The 10161-nt window shown below is 42.8% G+C and overlaps 1 protein-coding gene across 1 annotated transcript in view; it reads left to right on the top strand.

Annotated features, from left to right (window-relative positions):
• The first annotated feature begins 6639 nt into the window (after nt 1–6639).
• ITGA2 (integrin subunit alpha 2) overlaps nt 6640–10161 on the top strand; it is a 68992-nt gene continuing 65470 nt past the window's right edge. The window contains exon 1 of the mRNA XM_062513448.1: nt 6640–6726. Coding sequence (XP_062369432.1) covers nt 6681–6726 — 46 coding nt within the window. The 5' untranslated portion in view covers nt 6640–6680. The remainder of the gene's footprint in view (nt 6727–10161) is intronic.

Below are 10161 nucleotides of genomic sequence, written 5' to 3'. Positions count from 1 at the left end.
TGAACCTCACACCATTGGCCTCAGCCATGATCCAGCCTGTCCACATCCCTCTGCAGAGCCTTCCTGACCTCCAGAAGATCAACACTTCCATACAGCTTGGTGTCAAAGCAAAACTGACCAAGTGCACCAAACTGCTTGCAAAGATCATTGATAGAGATATCAAGCAGAACTGGCCCCTGGGGAGAAGAGCACTAGTGACCAAGTAAAATCGACAAAAGGTGCAACACGCATACCTTTGCACAGGCCTAATAACACAGTTATAGTCACATGAAACCAGCACTCAGAGGGGGCATGCTCTCTGTCATCACACGGCCCGTGTTTCATGACCATCACACCAGCCCTTCATGTACAGAACTTCCAGATTTTATTCCAGTTTTTGAGGGCTTGCCTGTTTGTTCCCCCCAAGACAAATTTTCTTAGAAGGTGAATAAGGTTTTTGCAAGATGGTAAAGAATGTATTATAAAAACATTAGTAACAAAAGGAAGATGGAGGGAAAACTCCATTCTTTATTGGACACATTAGGGGAAATATGGTTACAAAAGATGAGGAAAAGGCTGGTTGGTCATTGTGATTCCCATGTACAGGAAGGGCTGGAAGGAAGATCTGTGACTCTCCAGGTAGGTCAGCCTGACCTTGGTCCCAGGGAAGGTTATGGAACAGAAAATCTTGGGTGTGATCACATGGCACTTACAGGACAGCCTGTAAGGGATCAGAGGGATGACACCGAGCCACCACGGATTTAGGAAACGCCTGACCAACCTGATCTCCTTTGGTGATTTGATGGATGAGGGAAAGGCTGCTGGTGTTGTCTACCAGGATTCAGTAGAGCCTTTTACACTACTTCCCATGGCATAGCCCTGCCCATGCCGGCAGCCCATGGCTTGGAAAAGAGCCTTTGCTGGGTTAAAAACTGTCTGGAAGGCCAGGCCCACGGAGTGGTGGTGAACAGTGCTGCGTCCAGCTGGGGATCAGTCACTGATGGGCTTCCACAAGGCTCAGTACTGGGCACAGGTCTGTTCAATAGGTTTATTATCTGTTAAATATCTTAAACATCTGGGTGAGGAAATTGAGTATACCCTTACTAAATCCACAGTCTACACCCAGTTGAGCAGCACTATTGATCTTCTGGAGGTCAGGAAGGCTCTGCAGAGGGATGTGGACAGGCTGGATCATGGCTGAGGCCAATGGTGTGAGGTTCAACAAGGCCCAGTGCCGGGTCCTGCCCTTGGGTCCCAACAACCCCAGGCAGTGCCACAGGCTGGCACAGAGTGGCTGGAAAGGACCTGGGGGTGCTGGTGACAGCAGCTGAAGAGGAGCCAGGCTGTGCCCAGGTGGCCAAGAAGGCCAATGGCATCCTGGGCTGGATCAGCAATAGTGTGGGCAGCAGGAGCAGGGCAGGGATTGTCCCCCTGTGCTGGGCACTGCTGAGGCCACAGCTCGAGTGCTGTGTCCAGTTCTGGGCCCTCAGTGCAAGAAAGACACTGAGGGGCTGGAGTGAGTCCAGAGAAGGGCAATGGAGCTGGGGCAGGCTCTGGAGCACCAGTGCTGTGAGGAGCAGCTGAGGGAGCTGGGGGTGTTTGTCCTGGAGAAAAGGAGGATCAGGGGTGACCTTATCACTCTTTGAAAGGAGGTCATGACCAGATGGGGGATCAATCTCTTCTGCCATTCAAGCAGTAACAGGATGAGATGACTTAAGTTCAAGGTGCACTTTAGGTTGGACATCAGGAGGTATTTCTTCACAGAAAGGGTAATGAGACATTGAAATGGGCTTGATGATCTCAGAAGTCTTTTCCAGTCTGATTGATTCTATGATAATGTGAACACCTTTTTACAGTCAACTGGACAACACATGATCACATTGCCACATTTTATCCACCATCTTTCTGATGTTTCATCTTTTACTCAATGTTTGGAGCTAATCCTACATAATGTAGCAAATATCCAGGAGAGAATAAGTCCAATTCAGCAGTTATAGATATACCAAAAGGTGGTGTTTCTTTTATATTCACTATTACTTTTTATTAACTTCACACACTTAAATTGCAAACAATCTAAGAAAGAAAAAGGAAAACAAATCCGCCACAAATAATGCATTAAGTCTAAAATATTTCCCACATAATTAGTTAAAAAATCAGTGCAATTCAGTGGAAATTCTTAAGGTAATCAGATTTGCTAAAAAATGTCTAGCAAATTCTTGAGCAACTTTTGATGGCAAGCAAATAAAAAAGAATAACTTATAGACCTTAAATCCAAAAAAATAAAAACAATTATGAAGTTTTCAAAACAGAAATGGTCAAAAACATTAACAAAGGCATATTCTAAGGAAATAGAGGCTCCCGTTTTCTCATAGGGTACTTTTAAATCCTGTCTGATAAATAATTTAAAGATACTCACTATTATTAAAAGTTCATGCGGTTACTGGAGCTCTATCAAGGTTAATACTTTGGTAATTGGAGTAGCACATCAGCAGGTCCAGGCACCCTGAAATTACATAGTTTGGCTTAGTGGGCCCTGCTACAGGACCTTACTTGTGGAATCACAGGTGAATGGAACACTTCTTCACTGGCTTCACTGCATCCCATCTATATTATTTCCCCATGGCAGGTTTAGGTCTTCTTTACCTGAAATAAGATTTGGTAAAAATATGTGTATATATTCTGTGCTGGATAGAGCATAGTACAATCAGAACAGCAAGAAACAAGTAAATGTGTGCTCGTACATCCAGGGTCGGTAGGAAGTAGTACTGTGCATCAAGACCCGGACTAGAGAATTCCTGTGTAGTTCTGACATGATTGAACCAAAGCTGCAAAAAGTGTTAAAAACATATGGTTTGCACAGTAGCATAGCAAAGTGCTGTTTTGTCCTCTGCTCATTCCCTATGTGATACGTAAATGGCCATTAGCATATTTTTGACCTTTTCCAGTTTTGTTTCAAAACGGAATTATTGCTAATGTCTAAACCACATCCTCACAGCTAATTTTAACATTTCCTTTCTAATCTGGGGGGTTTTAGTAGCTTGTTCTTTTTCCTTCAGTGGAGCCCTTAATGTAATATTTTGTTGGAGACACCATGCTTCTGCTAAAAAAGTAACTAATATTTGTAGCCCTTTCCTCCAGCACCTTCAGGAAAATCAAAGAGTGACCTGGAACCATGCATCTTGGCCTCCTGTGTGTAAATTAGTCACTTTCCCAAGATTTCCTCACAGAAATATATTAACAGAGAACTCCTAAGTTTTGCATACCACAGAAAATATGATTCTGCAGTTCAGCCCTTGCAAACAACAAAAAATTGAAATACCTTGTCCTGGTTTACAATACAAGATATATATTCTATTACCATCTGAGAAGGGTGATCATCTTTATCTCTGTGGGAAGTATCTTCTGTTAATGGGCCATTGAGTCCTACTGCATAACTGATAAGATTACATCATCCCATTGGGAGATGCTCCAGCTAGGAGGACAAGCCAAGCCTTTCCTACCTAGATAAAAACTGAGGTTTAGAACACCAAAGGCAGCCTTTTTCCACTGGATTCCAGAGGAAGAACCAGGTTTTTATCCACATCATCGCTGGACCCTTTGGAGGAAAACTGCACCTTCTACAATACCACTGCTTCAACTGAACCACATCTGTAATCCAGGACTGTAGCCACGATTTAATTGGACTGCACCAAGACCCTGACTGACAGGGTATCAGGTTGTATTCTCACTCTGTGAGTGGTTTTATTTTGTATTTTTGCATGTATTTTATTTTTCCTTTTTCTTTTCCCTATTAAAAATTGTATTACTGACTGGAAGTCTCACTGGTTTTGCTTTTCAAACCAGTACATACCTGCATATTTCTCTGAGAAAATTGTCATTAATTTGTACATCTTTTCACATTAAAATGCTAGAATAACATAGAATAAATTGTAAAATTGATCATTAAGCTATGTTCACCAGAATAACTTTTAAAAGCAAATATTTCTTCATTATCTTCATTTTGCAACTTCTATTTTTTATTGAAAATGCAAAAATTGTAGTGATCTTTTCATAGTGATCAAGCAATCTGCTTGACACAGTCCTCACTGTGAAAAAGAAAGTTTCTTTGGCCCTTGATAACAAAATAATTTATTCTAATGTGTAATCACAACGTATCTGCATAGAACCAAGTCTGAAGCTTTGCAGCCAGCTCAGGCAGATACAATGATTTTGGCAAGTGTCCTTATGATCAATGACAAGCAGACATGGCAAGCTGCTATAAAACATCATTAAACAACAAACACATGTACAGCAAAGGGTGTGTATAAGACCCCATTTTACCGTGCAGAGATAAGGAGCACTATCCAAACTGTTCTCTGAGTAATTTGATTATCAGTGTAGGTGAGCAATAATAAATAATAACTTCCCTGAATATGTTCAATATATGTATATAATTTCTGAAGTGAGTAAAAAAAAGGTGAAATATTGCAAAATATAAAAACTCTGGTTTTCTATAATATAAAAAGTACAGCTCAAGATTATATGAGAAGTTTTTTATGAAATGGCTCATAATAATTTAAAATAAAGGCATTAATCTAAGGGAGTATTTTTAAAGAATACAGTAATTTTCACAGTGTTTATTCTCTTACAACCTATTCTTTGTAAACACCTTGGGAGACAGCCTTTGTGTGTGAGAAATTAGTCTTCCACATTGTGTTTGCATGAGAATGAAAGTTTCATATCCTAAGGGTATATTTATAATTAGAATGATGTAACTAAATCAAATACATTGTTTCTTAGGAAACTGCGACATTAGTCAGCAAAGGTTATTTTAGGGTGGGGCAGAGGGCAATTCCAGGTTTATTCCATTATTAAGAAACCATTTTTTTCTATGCTTTGATTTTTTGTTTGTTGTTTTCTATTGTCCTTTCATTAGTATTTATGAATTAATGTTCTTCTTCCTTGTGGAGGTGTAAATTTTCTTTCTTGTGCTGGAGTGACACATACATGTATACACTCAATGCAAATGGAAAAAAAACCTCCCACGGCTGCTCTTCCCATCACAATTTTCCTACTGGTCACAGGATCAGTCTGGGGGCTGAAGCTGGTGTTACTGCTTCAGTCTCTTCACTTTGATACTGCATGAGGTGTCTGCAGGTGTTCTATGACACCATGCAAAGGAAACAAAATGTTCACAGAGACTTGTGAGTTGTCCCTGGTGATGACAGACCAAGGGGTTTGGAAAGGGCTTTGGAGTTCAGCAGTGAGTGTCTTGGGAAGTGCTCACTGTGAGTCCATGTAAAAGCTCTTGCATTAGTATGGGTAACACTCCTGTGTGTCCTATAAAGTAAATACATAAAATAATTCAATGTAAGTTATACAAAGACAGGTCTCTGCAGCACTTCCATCAAGTGGATTTAAATCCTGGTGGAGATTTCTTTAACTGCATAATGTCCATGCAAAACCCATGTCCAGAAAAACCTGCTGAATAACTCCACCTGCTTACAAATGCTGACAAATTTCTTCATTTTAACTTACAGCTCAGCTTTCAAATGTTAAAAACAATAAGAAGCTGAGAGAATATATGTGCTCCTTAAATAATAGCTACAGTGTCACACCTAAAGAGCCATGACCTAGATGCCAAGAAAGGTGAAAGAAGAAAGCTTTTTTATTTCAATTTCCAGGTCAACTGTCTTTTTCATTACACAATGTTAATGCCAAGAAGTTCAAATTATTCAGTAGAAGTCACTGTACAAAATGAAATACATGCCATATGAAAAGACAGTGCCATAAATTTTGATATTTACTGGAACTCTGGGATGGAGAAAATGCATGTTTCTCAAATACTCTGCACATACAGTATTCAAGCAGTGCTGACAAGGGTATGTAGACTAAAAGCTGCACAGCACATTGCATAAGAAGTCCTGATTTCTTAGGAAGCCAAACTCCTCACCTCCCTATTTTTACTGGCTTAGATTCTCTTTGTCTTCCTGGATATTGGCCTGACATCTAAGGCAACGTAGGCAGCTATTTTGCCTAGGCAATTCATCCTCACCATCATTGCCAAGTTCAGTTGTGAGGCAAGGCTCCTGGATCCTGTTTCACTCCTGCATAGCTGGGGGCATATTCTGCAAGAATTTCTTTTAAAGAAGAAGATATAGACTCAGTGTCATCAAATGTGATATTTAATGCTCAAGGAAGATAGCCACTCTACACTGTCCAGCAAATACAGGTTTAAAGACTTTACAGGTTTCAGGCACCAAAGAAAAAGAGGCATCCCCAGCCCTCCAAAAAGGGGTCGCCCAGGGTACCCAGGGCGGGGGTGGTGGGCGTCCCGATCCCGGAGAGCTCCTTTCAGAACAGCCATGAGCCTAGAGCACGCAGCCTTGGGCAGCGCCAGGCAGGGCGAGCGCGGGGTCTCCTTCGGGGAATAAATCCAGGGGAGAACGGAGGGGAGCGGCCCGGCTGCGGAGCCTGCAGGGGAGAGCCCCGCCGGCAGCGCCGCGAGTGCGGGAGCGGGCGGGGGCCGAGGGGCAGGAGGCGGGAGGAGCTGCCTCCAGCCCCTCCGCGACCGTGGGCTGCAGGGGGCGTAGACGTAGGAGGAGGAAAAGAAGGAGGAGGAGGAGTATTTGGGGGCGGCTCGGAGCAGGTGGCGCTCACTGTCGCCCTGGGAAGCGGTCGGCTCGGGAGTGGCCGCGGCCCGACCTCGCTCCGCGCCGGACATGGGATCCGCGGGCGCGGCGCTGCCGCCCCTGCTCCTCGCACTGGGTACGTCTGATCGGGGAGACGGAAAGGAGCAAAGGAGGGAGAGAGGGAGGGAGAGAGGGAGGGAAGGTCCACCCGCGGGCTAGAGGTGAGGAGCGGGGCCGGCCTCGGGCGCGGCCCCTCCCGCGCCGGGCAGAGACGCGCGGCGGGTGCGCGGCCGGGAGCTGGTGGCTGCGGCTGCGTGCGGTGCGAGGCATCCGCGGCGGTTTTAAAGCGGGTTAAACTCCTGGACTTCACTTTCCAATAAAGGGACTGAGTGTGTCTGCGCTGGCGCGGAGGGAACGAGGACATTCTGATGTATGAATTTAGGGTTATGTGGCGATTATACCTTTTTAGGCGCGAAGATGATGTTCTCTTTGTGAATGCTGCTTCAGTTTGCAAGAGCCCTCTAGGTCTGTTACCACACTGTTGTGCAGATATCGTTCCTTGGAAAAGGATAGGAAAACTTGAACCATCTCCTCCTTCTCTTGGCTAACTTAATTACCATTACATCTATTTTCCTGGGAACTATAAGCAATCATATTCACTTGCCATGAGCAAATTCCCAGGCAGTTTCAAAGTTTTAATATTACTGTATACTCTCACAAACCCTTAATTAGCAAGTCACCGAAGAGGCAGCATGAAAATGAGTTTTCACTGATGAGCTGTTCTAACTTGTTCTATCAGTAACTGTAGTGAACACTGCAGTGGAATGTGTGGCTGCAGGGTATGAAATAAAATATAAAAATATTAACCTGTGATGTGATATATAGCACACACACAGCCTGTCAATTAAAAAAAAAATTCTGAGAGGTACCAATGGGCAAAACATTACACCCTGTACTTTTGTGTAATCTATCCTTTATTCTCCTGGTTGCACCTACTGAAAGCCGGGACCATTAACGTTCCCTGTAATTCCTGGTGTTTTAAGATTTGCAAAGGTTGTAGAGCACTGCTGAAAGCAGAAGATAAGGACTGATAATGAGAGGAAAATTCCCCTGGCATTGTGAATGACAGAAGTGGGATAAGTCTACTTCGTTCAGGCACTATCCATGAGTTATCTGAATTTAGACATCTGAAAGCTGTCATAATTTTGATTTCAAATGTGTCATCACATTAGATGCTAGTGGATGAAATTACTGGGTTAATACTTACTCAGGCCTTTTTGATCTTGCAGGAGTAGCAACTAAAAGAACCTTTCAGGACAGAGAGTTTTCCTTAAGTATTTTTAGAGTTCTGCTATGATGGTGCTCTTGTAGCTCTCCCACAATAATTTTCAAATTGCTTGAATTCTAGTGAACTGGTTTACTTTCAAAGGTGATATTCTTAAATGGAATTGGGATACCTTAGCTGAATTAGTCATTACTTCTGGAAAATAATTCCAAGTTATTCCAGATTTGATTTTATATCAGGATATTAACCTCTGAATTATCAGCTGTATTAAATGGGTCTCATGGGGTGCTTTGTTGTGTCTCTAAATTCAGCTAAAAATAGTGCAGCACTGAAGTAGTGGGTACACTCTTTGCCGATGTGTACTTTTGTGTCTGGAAAGTCATTAGGACTTTGTAGATGAGAAGATATCATTTTGATAGCATGACTTTGCTATCAATGTTGTTAGTTGTTGACCAAAAAGTATATGAAATAGAGAAGTAGATTATGTTAAGAGGAATAAATGATGCATTAACAGGGCAACCTATGCAACAAAGCCAGAAGCTTTTCTGTTGCTACATGCTGCTGATAGATTTGCCATGTACAGTTCTTTAAATTTACATTTTATGCATGCATATTTTTTTTCCTTATCCTGTTATTAAAAGTCAGAGCCAAAACAGCCCAGCTCTCTCTGAGAGTGAAGCCAGTGGAAATACAGTAGCTTTTCTGGGATCAATTCTGGTGGCATTTTCTTTGGAAAGCTTTAGTGCCCTCATGCCTCAGAGGAGATATTTGAAATTTGGCAGGAAGGCACTATTTGCATTGTCTACCTAAATTTGGCCAGGTAACAAATCTTTGCAAAACTGTATTCCTCTGGAAAGAAGTGCATTTTTGTCAGGTAGATTCTAAATTAATTTATGTCCACTTTGTTGTGCACCTTAGTCAGATGTTTCTGTGTGAGAACTTAAATCTACACCTCCAAATACAAATAATTGCTCTCTTGATTGCTCATGTTATTTGTTATTTTTGCAGGAATATCCATTGTTGTTTAAGTCACTCTGCTTTCCAGTTTGCTTCTGGATGATAGTCTGCTGACTGTACTGCATGCTCCTCACTGTTTCCTGATGATTCGGATGAATCAGCTTGTTCTCCTTTTCATAGGAATAATTCACTTCAGAATGAATTATCAAGTGTTTGTGTTGGAGACCCATACCTAGGGGAGGAAGTAAAATTTGGGGTGACCTCACTTATACCCTCTCAGCAAGCCTTCACATTGAAGTATATCATGCACCTTCCTCCAGCAACCCAGGATGTGAATGATACAGCTCTTAGCACATTCATAAAATCTCCACTCTGTGAAGTCCTCATCCCTTGAACTCTTCAAAATTAATGCTTGCCAGCAACATAAGGGTTATGCCTTTTGGGCTACAGGTCTACCACATGAGTGACATGGATTATTAAGTCTCTCTGTGGGACTCAAGCAGACTGAAGGAGAAAACAGATCTATCTGAAACTGGGGTGTGTGTGTAGAATAGAGAATTTCCAGTGATGGGGACCTTGTAAGCATTGGGCTGCAAGGCCCTACAGAGGAATAGGAGACCTTACTTACAAACTCTTTATCTTCAGTATGCCTTTGTTTAAATTGGGATAGAAGCTGTGATAATAGCATTTAACATGCAAAAGTTGGAAAGTGCCCAGAGTTAAGTTAGCCACCTGGATTTGTCTCTTTTGCACATCAGTGCATCATGCTGCTAACGTCTATAAACAGAGAAAGATGGCGTTACCAGAAAAATCTGGAAGTCCTGCCTTGCTTAGTTTTGAAATTAGAAAGTGGTCTAATGAATGAGGATAAAGTATAGGATTAAGAGAAATAAATTTATCTTTTTTTTCCTTACAAAAGTGAATTCTTCCTCTCGCTCTCTTCCTCTCGCTCTCTTCCTCTCGCTCTCTTCCTCTCGCTCTCTTCCTCTCGCTCTCTTCCTCTCGCTCTCTTCCTCTCGCTCTCTTCCTCTCGCTCTCTTCCTCTCGCTCTCTTCCTCTCGCTCTCTTCCTCTCGCTCTCTTCCTCTCGCTCTCTTCCTCTCGCTCTCTTCCTCTCGCTCTCTTCCTCTCGCTCTCTTCCTCTCGCTCTCTTCCTCTCGCTCTCTTCCTCTCGCTCTCTTCCTCTCGCTCTCTTCCTCTCGCTCTCTTCCTCTCGCTCTCTTCCTCTCGCTCTCTTCCTCTCGCTCTCTTCCTCTCGCTCTCTTCCTCTCGCTCTCTTCCTCTCGCTCTCTTCCTCTCGCTCTCTTCCTCTCGCTCTCTTCCTCTCGCT

This window comes from Cinclus cinclus, chromosome Z (assembly GCF_963662255.1).
Source record: "Cinclus cinclus chromosome Z, bCinCin1.1, whole genome shotgun sequence".
Classification (NCBI taxonomy): Eukaryota; Metazoa; Chordata; class Aves; order Passeriformes; family Cinclidae; genus Cinclus; species Cinclus cinclus.
This window is presented reverse-complemented; position numbering and strand designations above follow the sequence as displayed.